The sequence below is a fragment of the Xenopus laevis genome, chromosome 1L, assembly GCF_017654675.1.
Source record: "Xenopus laevis strain J_2021 chromosome 1L, Xenopus_laevis_v10.1, whole genome shotgun sequence".
NCBI classification, from domain to species: domain Eukaryota; kingdom Metazoa; phylum Chordata; class Amphibia; order Anura; family Pipidae; genus Xenopus; species Xenopus laevis.
The window spans coordinates 203,834,637-203,850,635 of record NC_054371.1 but is presented as its reverse complement, the minus strand read 5'-3'; the positions used below and the strand labels follow the sequence as shown (position 1 = coordinate 203,850,635).

The 15,999-nt window shown below is 39.4% G+C and overlaps 1 protein-coding gene across 4 annotated transcripts in view; it reads left to right on the top strand.

Annotated features, from left to right (window-relative positions):
• The window catches only part of LOC108695735 (microtubule-associated serine/threonine-protein kinase 4-like), a 360,023-nt gene that overhangs the window by 206,238 nt on the left and 137,786 nt on the right, over nt 1-15,999 (top strand). Inside the window, exon 2 of one of the 4 annotated variants that reach the window (XM_041569093.1) lies at nt 4,365-4,445. The exons of the other annotated variants lie outside the window; for them this stretch is intronic. Coding sequence (XP_041425027.1) covers nt 4,365-4,445 — 81 coding nt within the window. The remainder of the gene's footprint in view (nt 1-4,364; nt 4,446-15,999) is intronic. 4 annotated transcript variants of the gene reach the window in all.

Sequence of the window (15,999 nt, the reverse complement as noted above, 5' to 3'; positions counted from 1 at the left end):
CATTTGTAGCCTTACAGAGCATTTGTTTTAGATGGGGTCGGTGACCCCCATTTGAATTCTGGATAAAGTCAAAAGAATCATGCAAATAATTCAAAAACTATAAAAAATGAAGGCCAATTAAAAAGCTGCTTAGAATTAGTCATTCTATAACATGCTAAAAGTTAATTTAAAGGTGAACAACCCCGTTAAAGTTAACAATCAAAAAATGACTTCCTTCTCTGTAATAATAAAACATGATCCCAACTAAGATATAAGTAATTCTTACTGGAGGTAAAATAATCCTATTAGGCTTATTTAATGTTTAAATAGATTTTAAGTAGATTTATGGTATGGAGATACAAATTATGGAAAGAAACCCCAAGCATTCTGGATAACAGGTCCCATACCTGTACAAATCGGCTCTCACAGCCCCCTTTATTTGCAGTAGGGTAAATGCGCTAAAGCAAAATACTCTTAGGATCTTTATATTTTGTATAATTTTTTTCTCACAGGCAGAATTATTTTTTCGGGCACTTTAGGATGAGCATGGGTAAAGAGGTTGGCCTAATCAGATCAGCCCAATATTGCCCACCCACTTGTTTGGTGATCTCACCAAACAAGTGGATCTTTTAATGTATGGCCAGCTTTAGGGCAGAGACACATGCTCAGATTCAGGGAGATTAGTGATTTCCCTTCCTGCCCCTAATTTACATATGCAAATTAGGATTTGGTTTGGCCAGGCACGAGGATTCGGCCGAATCTGAGCTGAATACTAGATTTGTTGCATCCCTACTTAAAAAGTAATTATTAGGATAATAAAACTAACGTCAGAGTTCCATAGCCTGTATAGAAGCACTCTGGGCTTTCTTTGAGCACCTTTATACGGTCCTGGAACTTGGCAATGGCTTCTGTTAGCCTTATAATTTATATCCTTATAATAAGGGCATTAGTGATGTGCAGGCCGACCCGATACCCGCGGGTTCCGGCTGACCTCACACGCTCCTTTCTGGGGCGGGTGTGGGTTGATCTCTTCTTACTGTTCTCCCCGCCCGTGACCTTCCAAATGCCGGCTTCCGACTTCCAGGTAGTGGTTTTATAGATGTGTGTCTCTCGCCCCGCCCCTTTTGTGATGTCATTGGATTGGCGGTGCGGGTCTATAAAAGAGACCAGGAAGTCGTGCACGTGTGGTGGGAGGTCGGGTTGCGGGAGGGTGCGGGTCAGGAAAAGCCCAACCCGCACATCACTAAAGGGCACAATATTTCATATATATATCTCATAATGGTATGGTAGAAAAGAGCAAGGAAAGTTAGACAATATTTAATATTTAAGTTTGAAAAAAAATAATGTTCCATTAAAAAAAGTATTTATTTATTCTGGTATCTTCTAACTATTAGTTTAGTGGGCGGGTAGCAGCATTTCCTTTACTTAAAGCTTTTCTGTATACAACAGTAAATGGCTCCTGAAACACAGCACATGCAAGTTATCTTTATATGTCTCGGTGCGTCCAAACTTCATGTGTCTATTTATGTTCAGTGTTTGATTTTATTGTTTGTCTGTCCTGTCTCTGTATTATTATATACAGGTTCTCAGATGTAACGGATGAAATGAGTGTTCTTGATCAACCCCAAAGCCCTGTGCCTATGACCACTTCTGCATCCTTAATGGGCTTTAGTGCCTTAAAATTATCATTCCTTCTAGTATACAGTAAAACAGTTTGCAACTTCCTTTTTAGTTGGTATTAAATCATTTCCATTTTGTGTTTTGGTGCTTGGAATTTAGCCTGTTATCTGGTTGCTAGAGTTTAATTATCTTAGCAACCAGGGAGCAGTAATTAAATCAAAGTCGAATTAATAGAGGGGCTGAAAATAAAAATGGCCAATAAACAAACAAAAAAGTATAAATAGAGTTGAAGTTGATGTTTTTGGATGCTGAAGTCATGACCACTGTAACTAGACAGCATTTCAGCTGCCTAAAGAGGCAAAACAGGGAGGCTAAGAATTTAAAATATTAAAAAATAATAGACAATAAAAAAGTTTCATAGCTTCATTTATAACAAACGGGAAGTTTGTTAAGAGAGTCAAGTCAAGGTGAACTTCCCTATAAATCTAATGGCAGGTGCTCAGTAAGGCTTGATAACAGTTTAATCATTGAATCATACACAAGGCATGGAGAGGCAGTATAGGTGTGGGATCCGTTATCCGGAAACCCATTATCCGGAAACCCGTTATCCAGAAAGTTCCATATTACGGAAAGGCCATCTCCCATAGACTCTCTTTTATCCAAATATTCCAAATTTTTCTAAATAATTTCCTTAATTTATTAAAAAACATCAGCTTGTACTTGATCCAAACTAAGATACAATTAATCCTTATTGGAAGTAAAACAATCCTATTGGATTTATTTAATGTTTACATGATTTTCTAGTAGACTTAGGGTAAGGGCACACGGGCAGATTCGGGAAGATTAGTCGCCCCGGCGACAAATCTCCTCTTCTTCAGGCTCAACAATCGCCCAGAACTGCCTTCCCCTACCTTCCCGCTTTCTATAATGAAAAATCGCCAGCTGGATGGCACTCGCAGCGCTTCGTCTTCTGAAGTCGCCCGAAGTTGCTTCACGAGGAGACTTTGGACATCTTTGGAAAATGAACACCATGGGTGCCATCCCGCTGACATTATAGCTGGCAGGTAGGGGAAGGCAGTTCGGTGAGATTAGCCCCCCGAAGAAGAGGAGATTTGTCGCTAGGGCGACTAATCTCCCCCAATCTGCCCGTGTGCCCTTACCCTTAAAGTATGAAGATCCAAATTATCCGGAAAACCCCAGGTCCCAAGCATTCTGGATAACGGGTCCCATACCTGTATCAGGCTATTGCTTCTTAAACACCCGTTTCTCTCATGCTCTATAAGTGGTGTGACAAAATAATGTCCCCCAAAAGTTACCATCTTACCAGCATTAATGTTAATCGCCGGTAGAAAAACATATGCATATTGTTTTTGTCATTTGTTGACCCATCTGCCAGTGCAGCCTTTAAATATATGTCAGGGGGTGTTTACTCATTCTTTTACAAGTATTTGATGAAGAAAGACACCCAGGTGTAGAAGCTTTACTTAGATTCCTTTCCAGTCCCATGCATTTAGAGTATTCGAGGTTTATGGTTTTGGTGTCAGATTCATGGCAGGGCTTGTACATGTATTTTTAATGCATTCAGTTTTAGGTATTCATAGCTTTAAAATTTAAACAAGAATCTTCAGTCTGTCCATTATAGCGACTTACTGCAAATCCTTATTAGTTTCACAAACTTTGGTGGGCAAAATGGGTTATGTTGTAACATCTGCAAAGTTGGACCCTAGTTGAGAAGCAACCCATTGGCCTTGAGCAAATATTGGTCTATGGACATTAGAAATATGAACAGAGAAAACTGATATGTTCCCGTGGAGTAACTCATGTTGCTACATAAACCTCAAAGGCTGCTTTAGATAATGCCATACAACAACTGATATATTCTTATTCTATTTTGCTTCATCATGGTACTTTGATTTTTGGAATAAAATCGGCACTATCCACAAATGAGTACTGAAAGCAGTGTATGTATTGCTATCTTGTGTTTGTGATGCAGGTAAGGGAGCTGTTATCCAGAATGCTCAGGACTGGGGGTTTTCCTGATAACGGCTCTTTCTGTAATTTGGATCTTTATACCTTAAGGGTCAGGGCACACACTCAGATTCGGGGAGATTAGTGACAAATCTCCTCTTCTTCGGGGCAACTAATCTCCCCGAACTGCCTCCCGCTCGCTAGAATGTAGTTTCCACTTCGGGCGACTTCGGAAAACAAAATGCTCCAAGTACCATCCTGCCGGCGATTTACATTCCAGCCAGCGGGAGGGATTTCAGGAGATTAGTAAATAAACCAAATTATCCCAGTCATTTGGTAAAGTGTGTCCCTTAGGGTAGGACTACACGTACGTTTTCGGCGCAGTCCGACACTCTGCGACAAATCGCATGCGACGGAAATAAGGTAAGAGATAGAAATGTCGGATGAAGTCGCAGCGTTGATCCAACCCAACACGACTGTCAGATGCAGACGCAGCGTGCAGTGTCTGCATCCGACAGTTGTGTTGCGTCGGATCGCGACGAAAACGTCCGTGTAGTCCTACCCTAAATCCACATCAATTTATAATTCATTTTCACATGGCCATTTGGGTCTTGAATAGTTTTTTCACTATTTGCTTTGTGGATAGTGCCAGCCGAGTGAACCTAAGACATTTATTTAGACCCCATGTCGCAGCCCTTTGATTCCAGGGAACATTATGAGGTCACATGATGACATGATATCACTTCATTTGCTTTGTACCTGCTCTGCTCACTGCCAGTGCCATTTTAACTTTGCAGTCTCACCCCAAGAAGCTTGAGTCCAACCCCAACAAGTCCCTGCAGTCCATGTAGTCCATTGTATGCTTTCCATTTCTGGAGGTAAGGAAATTTTTCCTTTGCTATCATCCTATGTGAGTGTTTGTGTGTGTGCTATGTCTTCTTTTTATAAATGACTATGATTACAACTCTGTTGCCTGCAAACAAATCATCTTAACCAGGGGTGTAACTACAGAGGATACAGACCCTGCGGCTGCAGGGGGGCCCAGGAGGTATAGGGGACCCCCCATAAGGCCCTCTGTATATGTTGGAGGCCCTAAAATGAATTTGCTGTGGGGCCAGTAACGTCTAGTTATGCCACTGACCTTAACAATCCATGAACATTCACAGGTCTGTGGAACAAAGTTGCTGTAGATAAAAGTGAAATGACACTGAATGATACTTGCCTGACATAGATTTATTTTAGGATTGTGAGTTTATGTCCTCTATGGGGGTCGGTTGTTTAGGAATAATGAGTCCACAATGGGCAGTTTTAGGAGCTGTTTTTATTTTCTCATTCTTAAATCTGTTTCACTTTGTGTTTGTGCTCCATCCTGCTCATTTATATGGCAAATATTTAACTAAATAATGCAGAATCAAAAACGTAAGCGGTACTGACACCTCTGAACAAATTAGGGGCACACCGTAACCAGGACTTGGATTGAGGCATCTGGTTGATAGGGGCATTACCCTAGCAACCATGCACTGATTTGAATAAGAGACTGGAATATGCAGCATAATAACGATAGCTGCCTCATAAAGTGTGAAGCTAATAAAAAACATGATATTGTAAATGGAGGAGGATCGGAAAGGAAAAAACTTGCTCTTATACAATATGGTTACTGATCTAGGAAAAAGGTGGATATCTCCGTGAGCCAAACTATGAACAATTATCAGATAAAAATTGTTCCTTAGTTAATCAACTGTATACATAGATGGGCAAACACATGTCGTTTAATGTTGGTTTATTATGTTTGATTTGTATAAAAATGAAAATATATGTCACACTGTACTAGTTTTCTTCCTCATACAAATATGTCATTCTACATTCGACTTGTATTGTTATCAATGAAAGCACGACGCAATTGTACATTACTGTATTGTAAAAAAAAGAGAAAATTACATTAGAAAGATTTAAAAAACAACAAAAAAAACCACTGGAATAGGAGAGGACTGAATGGAAAGATTAGTAATAAAAAGGAACAATAACAATACATTTGTAACCTTTCAGAGCATTTGTTTTGTAGATGGGGTCAGAAGTAGAAAGCAAATAATTCAAAAACTACAAAAAAAAAAAAAATCCAATAAAAAAAAAAACAATTGAAAGGTTGTTCAGAATTGGCCATCCTAAAAGTTAACTTGAAGGTGAACCACCCCTTTAAAGTTGATTTAAAAAAAAAAAAAAAAAAAAATCTTCCAAAGTTGAATATGCAGACTAGGGTTTAGATATAATATTTGCCAAACTTTTTATGGAGAATTGGTTATTCTTCCAGAAGAAAAAGAAATCTCCATATACACTCAAACCGGCCCCAAATAATCATTTTGTCAAATGGGCAGATCCTATGCCAGTGTAGCCGTAAACTGGCTGCTAGATTGGCCACTACAGGCCCTTGGCTCATCATTCAGATAAAATACTTGCATAAGGCAAGGACTTAATCTTCTATATGTGCTGATATCTATCATCTTCACCATTAATCTTCTATATGTGCTGATATCTATCATCTTGGGAACAGTCTTACAAACAGATCTGATGAGAAGTAAGTCCATAGCATAGATTTTAGGCAGTTTAAATGCTAAAGTTATGGGCAAATACCTTTCTTCTTATTCTTGTGTGTGTATATATAGATATATAGATATATAGATATATAGATATATAGATATATATATATAGATATAGATATAGATATAGATATATATATATTTTTTGTAACGTGCTGTTAGGGAGCTGCAGAGCTGTACAGTGCATAAAAGTACAATGTATATAGAATTACAATATATAAAAGTACACACAGGGAGGGCAAGTCAGATGATAAAAATACACAGTACACAGAGCTCCTGTAAGGACAAAGAACTTGAGTGCTATGTGGTAAGAGACACAGTAGGAAGGAGGTCCCTGCCCCAAAGAGCTTACAGCCTAAATTGGTGGGTGGCTTACATTAGTGCACAAGGTAAAGACATTGTCCAATAGATGCCAGAATTAGACTAATGATCTACTGCTCCAAAATGTAGACTCTTACTCCCATACTGTATGTAATAAAAAGCACAAAGTAAGGAGCAGTAAGGAGTAAGATGTTTGCTTTTTAAACAGGTGGCCAGTAATGCTTCTTGCTGATTGGTTACTATGGGTAACTGCTCCCGGGCAAACTTAGTGCACTTTATTTCATAACCCTCTTAGTTTTTCCTTAAAGAGATTGAGAGTGCACTCCTGGAGGAATCCAGGGATGGAATTTCAAAGGTAAGGAGCAGAAAGATAGAAAGGTTTGAGATGAGAGGTGGCAGTGGATGTGGATGGTCACCTCTCTTTCACATTGTGGGCACCCCGTCCTTCCTTCTACTGTATAAGGGCATGTTCCCTAAACTACAAATACAGTATAGTACAGATACCTGTAGCAGCTTAGTGTAAAAGATGTTTTTTTGGGTGTGGCCAAAAAAAGTAGGCATGGCCTTATTTTTTTTTTTCTTGTGCCTTTCCCATGTTATATTTCTCTCTGCTTTTCTGTTGACCTCGGCATAGATACTCATCGTGTCTCCTATGAGTATCTCCGCCAGTAGGGTTTGTGAACTGTACCAGGAGAGATGCTGTGCAGTAATGGCTACACACATTTAGCATTGAGACCATTGTGATAAGGATTCAAACCCAACCGCGGCATTCCTAGGGAGCTAGGCCAGAGCACTGTAAAGCCTCTGTAATGCTAATCTGGGCTATGCAGACCACAAGAAGTTAAAGTGTCCAGCTGTAGGTATGAGCTTGGGTTACACTGCGACTTACACAGCAGGGTCAGGGCCTTCGCCAAGTGGAAGCTTTCCCTTTAAGGTGTAGTAGAACTACAAAACACACAGGCTATTGTATATAAAACAAAGGAAATGGACGCCAAGAGGTTCTTGATGCAAACAATGTGGATGGTTTATTGTACAAAGCAAAATGCAAGTGACCACAGGTTTACTCACCCAAGAGATGATGCAGGTGTAGCATATCACAGAGGAGGGAGGATAGCAGAAGATGATACAGCACAATGAAGACTGTCACTCCCATAAGGCATAGTAGTCAAGTGTACATCAATTCCCAGAAGACAGATATACCTCCGTGAGGATCGGGATCACCAGTGGAGTAGTTAGGGAGACGAAGTCTAAAGCCTAACACCCTATCCACTAAAGGCAAACAAAGAAGCCTTTGGGAAACTATTCCCTGCTACTATCCTTGATGGAGCACACAGCTGCTCGTGCTATATAAAGCTGACTATCTCACTCTCGTAGAGAGTATATTAAAGATCTGGGCTAATGATAGCTAACCTCGTTCACATGGTTTCCTGGTCCCTGACTTAATCACCAAAGGTACAGGTCCCTTTGGGGCAAATGGCTTTAATGGGGCCTTGGTGATCCCAGGCTCAATGGGAAACGCCTTGCTGCACAAACACAAGGAGCCAAAAAGGAAGAGGCCACTCCCTACACAACACTATTTAGCAGTGTGACAGGAAGTGGTATTACACCCTTTGACCAATAACTAATGGCGTACTAAATGAACTGTTACATGGGCTTAATCCAATAACAAAGGAGTAAAGAAAGGGTAGGGATTTAACTATAGGAGCCTAACAGATCCTGTAGGTCCCTACACCTCTTTAGCAATGCTACAGTATATTTTCTATAAAGGCACTTTGTACTCAAGGGGTATTCCACCAATGCTGCCACCCAGTGGATCTTTGGCGGCAATTTTGGTGGCGCAGCCTTTGGGTACCTACTTCAAAAAAATTTAAAAATACAATTTTTTTTAGAGGCCCCCAACCTGCTTTGGAATACATGCTGTAAAATTCTGGAGTAGCTGAGGGACAGGTAGGGCTGCTGCTCTCTGATCTGAATGGCACATGCACATAGACATTTGCATGTTCATCATTCAGGTAGAAGAGCAGGCAGGCTCACAAAACATGTTGCTCCTGCAACACCTTTGATGTTGCTTCCACTGGCTTCATACCAGGTACTTATTTTTGAATTCCTAGCTTGGAGGCCAGTTTTGGTTGTATAAAAAACAGCCTCCTGCCAGTCCACATAGGGGTTATGGCATTTATCAATCATAGCACTATATTTTGTGCCAACCAAGAACATTTGTCATGATTGCATTGCTCCCCAACACTTTTTACATCTAAATGTTGCTCACAGTTAAGAAAAAGGTTGGGCATCCCTGCACTAGAGGCTGCAGTGAATCTACCGGTAATTTTCAGACTCCACATTTGTCCTTGTAGTTGTATCTGGTGGTTCAAGTTCAAGATCAAACTGTCTTGCCTAAACCCCCATATCTTCCAAAGTCAGAACTCTTATATTCTTTGTGAATCGCTCGCAGGGGTTATTTGCTTACTAATCATTATTTGAAAATAGTCTCTGGTTGACTTTATCACTTACAAAACTTGTATTGTCCTTCAGAACATGTAAAATAGGCAAGAACAGACATTCCCGCTAATATTCAAATGCACTTCTGCATACATTTGATTTACTGGATGTGAGTTGTGAGCGAGTGTTACAGAATGTGTGGCGACAGTACTAATATGTGACACCCTGGCTTGTTCTAATCATGGCTGGGACTTTGATAGAACATCTGACAGGCAGTTTGCCTTTGACGCTCTGATTCACAGTTGGGGACTGACTTGACGTCTAATGACCTACAAAGAACATTGTGACAAGGAACACAGCAGGACCAGGATTTTGGGATTCAGCAGCTCTTTTAATAACTTTGATTACTGCATAATTTTCCTAAAAAATGATGAGTAATGAAAGTTAATTGGCAGAGGTACCAAGAGGGCAACTGAATAAAAAAGTTCTACCTAACTAAACAACCTGCTGTAGGAGCCAAATTATATTTTGGATTGTGCATGTTATCAGAACCAATACCATAGCAAAATATTTTGAAGGAGAAATGGGGATGGCAAATTCTAATGCGCTGCCCTTTGATTCTAGTTGTATACCTTCTTCTCTTCTTAGGAGCAGATGTATAAACGGTCAAGTTTTTGAGGGTATTTGTTTTTATTCAAAACTTTCATTTTTGCGTTAAAAAAAAAAAGTTTTTTCCAAGATTTATTATACCCCGAGGCTGGAAACCGCTTGAATCCGAAAATATCCTGAATCCTAAATCTGTCGAGATGATGTAGAAGTCAATGGCAGAGGTCCCTTTTGAGTGCAGAGAGAGTCACGCGCACACTCTCCCTTCAGAAGGATACCGCTGGTGCCCAGCGCCTAGGGAAGACTGCACTCCCAATAGTAATGTAAAGAAGCAAGAGGCTGGCACACGGAGCGATTGAAACCGGGGTGCTACCCCTGGTGTGTTTATTGCATCAACAACATTTCGGAGGGCGTTCCCCCTTCATCAGGTCCCTTTTGAACCATTTGAAGATGTCAATAGCCTCTGCGATGTTCTAGTTTTTTTCGGTGAGTTTCACTCGAAAACTCGATCAATTGGAGCGATTTGAGGGGTTTTTTTTGCAGAAAACCCAATCAATTTGATTAGTCGAGATTTTCACTCCGACTACACTGATTCCAATTTTTTTGCATTTGAGATTTTTTCTTAAAGGGGACCCCTCACCCGAAAAAAAAATTCCAAATCCTATTTTATCACATTAGTCAAGCAAAATGAACTTAAATTACACTATATAAATTATTTAAATCTTGTTTCCTTCAGTCTGGGGATTCATAATTATAACAAGCAGGAAGCAGCCATTTTGTGGACACTGTTATTAAGGCAAAGCTTGCATCATCTCAGAATCTTGTTTGTGCACCAGAATGGGGGACCGGATGCCCTTTCCCATGCCCTGGCTACACAATTAAACGGTAAAGAGAACGGGTGAATGTGTGGAGAGCAGTGACATCTAGGAAGTGCTGAATGGAAAGTGAAAGTAATTGTCTGCCCCGCCTCTATGCCACTGGCATAGAGGAGGGGCAGACAATATTTGATTGACAGCTGAGATTTTTAAATGAGCTTACAGCAGCTATAAATGCTTTAATAAAAAATAGAAATTGGATTTCATGTTTAATTTGAAAAGGAATTTTATTATACAGATTTTTGTGTCTGGATGACAGGTCCACTTTAAATTAAAAACCATTTGAGTTCATTCGAGGTATAAAAAAGCTCACAAAGCTCTAAAATTTGACCTTGATAAATTACTAGGGATGCACCAAATCCAGGATACGGTTCGGGATTCAGCCAGGATTCGGATTTGCCTGAATCCTTCTACCCAGCCGAACCGAATCCTAATTTGTATATGCAAATTAGGGACAGGGAGGGAAATCGCGTGACTTTTTGTTACAAAACAAGGAAGTAAAAAATGTTTTTCCCTTCCCACCTCGATTCGGTTCGGTATTCGGCTGAATCTTTCGCGAAGGATTCGGGGGTTCGGGAGAATACAAAATAGTAGATTCAGGGCATCCCTATAAATAACACCCATTGAATGAAAGATCTGCCCATTTGAACAATTAAATATTTTGGCCCAATTAAATGTTATGACAATAAAGAGGATGGAATAATCCAGAAAAAAGTGGTCCCCAGTGGCTTGTTATAAAATGGCGGCTTCAGGTCAGGAAACAACACATTTACATTAATTTGACCAAATTACATTTTTTTTGCCGCAGAATGTGCCCATTTGTCTCTGTGTTTAATCACAGAAATCATTCCGCAAATTGATTTGCTTTTGTTTGCACCTCCGCAGCCACAGTGCATTTAAGGGGTACAGCTGGATAAACATCTAACAATGCACTGCCTAACCACATTCACGAGGAAGCCATAAAAAGGCAAAATATTTATTACATTAATAAAAATTAGAATTTCAACTTGTGGGGTTTTTTTTTGTGTAAGGGGGCATTTTCCAATTAAAATAGTTTATTTTCCTGCTGGGGCAATTAAATATAAAAATGCTTATGTGACAAGGTGTGGAATTATTTACACTTGCCAGCTCTTCCATGCAGCTTTAAATCAGTCTTTTATTTATCCCCAAATGTGCATAATGCAGATTATTAGTTTTTATAGAATGATGGCTCTTGTATCTAAACAAAATGTGGATAATATTTTTATTTCAATTTTTTTTGGCGGTGGTTTTGTTGTGTGATGCTCTGCTCCCCTCCTCCCGCATCCCTAGGTCTAACATCCTTGTTTATATTTCTCCCTGAGTAGCTGTAATATTCTCCAGCAGGCCTCCAAAGGCCCATCTCTGAATTTTATGGGGAAGCTTTTTGGCCTTATACTGTAGTTAGCCCATGCTTTAGGCGTGCATTTTTTTATTTTATGTTTGGTTTTATGTGCCGTTTTTAACCACTGAATCATGCTCTGCATGTCATTGTTACCTTCAGCCTCTTCATTATTTTTTAGAGAACGCGGCGCCTTTTCTCTTTCAGTATTTTTTCCAATCAAAGAAGGTATTTATACCATTTTATATTTTCTAAAGGAAAGTTTTATTGAATTTCCCAGAAATATATTGAACAACACACCAGGTCAAAAGTCCTATCACAGTTAAAGTGGTTTGCAGGTTGTGAATCCAGGGTTACAATTTAGAATTCAAACTTAAGAGCCCTTGTCATATAGACACAGTCGGTGATATTAATAATAGAGTAGTCTGGAATGAGCATAGAATATGTTGAGCATACATCATGGCTTTTGATCCTGACACAAGAGGCTCGATTCCCACCAGGAACATTTGTAACATTTTTAGCACAAATTTGGAAAAACTGTTATCCACAAAACTCCCAAATTATGGGATAGCCGACATTGTCTGAATGGTCATTTTAAAAAGCCGTTCATGTGAATTTATGCCTATGATTACGTATTGTTTCCGGAGTGCTTGCCGGTCTTCTTCATATCGCATAGAACACACCAATTGCTACGGGTTCGGGGCGATGCACTGGACCACTTGACGTGTTTTCCCGTCTTCCGACGGCTTCCATATATATTGTGGCTTATGCTGAAGTGTTGGACCTGGGGTTTATACACCCAGGTTATAGTCGTTACAGGGTGAGAAAGGATTTAAAATAAATTTTGTATAGCGCTCTTCGAGACGCTTATATTTACCACCCACTGAACAATGCAAACTTTTAAACTAATGTAGGACTGTGCAGCTTTAACTGTTTGTTAATTTGTATAGCCGACACCATACACTCCATTTAATCCAAATTTTTAAAAATGATTTCCTTTGCCTCCTAATATTAAAACAGTAGCTTGTAATTGATCCCAACTAAGATATAATTAATCCTTATTGGAAGCAAAACCAGCCTATTGGGTTTAATTCATGTTTAAATGATTTTCTAGTAGACTTAAGGTATGGAGATCCAAATTAAAGAAATATCCGTTATCTGGAAAACCCCAGCTCCTGAGCATTCTGGATAACAGGTCCCATACCTGTATACAATTTTTATTTCTGGCTAGAGAAAGCTATGTAAAGAAAGTATAAAGCTCACTAGAACAGTGAGAGGGCTTTTTACCGTATGCTATAGGTTTTTGTAAGCTGGACTCGGCTTTTCAAAAATATTTCTGACAGCTGAAAACTGCAAAAACCCTGTACTGTCTGTGAAATTATTTCCTGGAAACCCAACAGGCAATGATATTCAACATGGTGCTAGAAAGTTGTAAGGGGAGAACATGTTGCATTACAGAGATACAGTAGAGGAGAAAGTTGAGCTTTTATTGTGACATCAATTGCAGTCAATACAATGGTTATCTATTACACACATCAGTGTCAGTTGGTGTTTGAGACCTGAAAGGAATTATATGCAGCAGAATGATAAAGTACTAGTGGGAACCAAAAGATGAAGGTTTGACTAGTTCTGTCACAGGAAAACATGTTTTTTGACAAAATGAAACAGTTAATCGTGCTCCTTTAGCATAATCCTGAATTGAAATCCATTTTCAAAATAACAACATTTTTCAAAACTTATTTTTCATGAGGGCTAGACATGTTCTTAGTTTCCCAGGTGCGCTCAGTCATGTGACTTGTACTCTTTACTGCTGCACTGCAAGTTGGAGTGAAATCACCCGCTCTTCCCCCTAGCAGCCGATCAACAGAACAATGAAAATGCAACGAGAGTACACCCACATTGCGAAAAATGCTCCCAGCACTCCATAGTAAAACACCCAAGTCCAGCTAAGAGTAGAAGAAACAATAGCTTATCTGAAAGTAGTTCCATTGTGAAGTGCTGGTTCTTTCTGAAAGCACAGGAGCAGGCACGACGAGCTGAGATGGCTGTCCACACACTAGTATTGCAAAAAATACATGTATTAGTTCAAGAAAAAGATTTTATATGTTAGAATGAATTATTTGCATCGTACACTGTGTAATTTAATTTAGTTATATGTCTATGGAGATTCTCTTTCATCCAGTTCATGATACACAGCATCTAGTTAAGTTAAGTCTAAAGCAAGTGGACTTTTTTGAGTTTTCTTGAAAATGTTTCACCACTCATCCGAATGACACTAAAAATGATCACAGAATCCCTTTAAGAACAATAGAGAAGCCAACAAACCGTTCCAGTCAGGGGCGTAACTATAGAGGAAGCAGACCCTGCGCCTGCAGGGGGGCCCAAGAGGTGTAGGGGCCCCACGAGGCCCTAATTCATATACAGTTTCAATAAATATTGGTAAAACAAGTCAACTGCTAAAAATTTTGGGGGCCTGAAAAATAATTTGCTGTGGGCCCAGTAATATCTAGTTACGCCACTGGTTCCAGTGGTGCTTTATTGTTCATCACGTTTAGTCTTTGGCAAACTCTCTACACACTGATCCAGACAGATTTCTAGAAACCAAAAGTGGTCCTTTCCCACTTCCTTTATCCATGAGTGTTAGTTCATTGAAGAGGGAGGTTCACAATGTAAACAATATTATTACAGCAAAATGGAAGAGATATCATGTTGTTCCCAGAAGTAAGATAATCCCACAATTACTTTTTTTCTCAATAAACTTTTTTCCCCATATATAAATGAGGAACCCCATCTATAATGCACATACAATAGCCTAAAAATATGGTACACTCCGTGCATAAATAACAATAGCCTTGAAACACTGTAAGCCATATACTGGATCCAGTCACTGTATTATATCATGCCCACAGATAAGTAAGACCAAGGTCCTTAATGTTAACTGAAAAGAGTGTTTTGCTTAACTATATTGTATGATAATTGTACCACTCTAGAAAGAGTAGTTTGATTCAAATATTTATCTCCTTTCATTTTGAGCTCCCCTAGTTAATCTGCATTTCTTGGAACCTCGACTAGTTTTTCTTGCACCTTCATATATCCAAAACTATATCCTGTAATTAAAATGCCGCCTATCCAGTGATTTATCCATGCGAATAATTGTTTGCATCCCTAAAATGAGACCATTTTTTTTAATAACCTTATTACAAAGCATTTTATTAGCTTGGGTAAACTCTGTTTAGCATTGCATTCTGCTGTCAGTTTTATTTACTGTGATCGGCAAATAATTGTCTGTTTGCCTAAATTTGTGCTTTTTCATGTATAATTACTTAGCCGTTGTCTTAATTAATGACTTTGACATATATCCACAAAGGAGCTAATTTACCAAGTCTCTGCCATAGTACCTGTTTGATAGAAAGCCAAACTTCGCATAAGAATTTTTCTAAATCAAATTTCAAGCTACTTTCATATTTTATGCTAGCCCGCATTCCTTAAATGGAAGATCCCTCGACCACTTCTCTTTAATCGTATGCACCAATTTGCTGTTTAGAGCAGTATCACAAAATCTTAATTTTATCATCTATGTAGCCTTGCCCTGGTCTAGTTTATTGATTGGGGCCTAATAAAATGAGAATAGATTGACACAAGGGTTCTCCATAAATCCAGGTTGACCTTCTGTCCTCTATGTGTCTATAATAAATTTCTGAGAAATCTGATAATTTCTTGTCCATAATTTACTTGTTACATTGTTTTCACCTTGATTGCCACGTGACCTTTATACTCTTCTTTTGGTTAGGAATGCACCAAATACAACCATTTTGGATTTACGTAAATATTTTCCCCTACTGAAAAAATTTGACCAGATCACCCCCAAATATTGTTACAGCTGTATAAACAACTTTTGTTTAAGGGCAGAGATACATGCTGCGATTCGGGGAGATTAGTAGCCCGGCGACAAATCTTCTCTTTTTTGGGGTGACTAATCTCCCCGAACTGCCTTCCCTGCCTTCCCGCTGGCTAGAATAGAAATTGCTGGCAGGGTGGCACTCAGAGCGGTTCATTTTCCGAAGTCGACCCAAAGAATCGTTTTTTGGTGACTTCGGAGAACAAAGCGCTCCGAGTGCCATACTGCTGGTGATTTCCATTCTAGTCAGCGGGAGGGCAGGGGAGGCAGTTCAGGGAGATCAGTTGCCCCGAAAAAGAGGAGATTTGATGCCGGGCAACTAATCTATCCGAATCACAG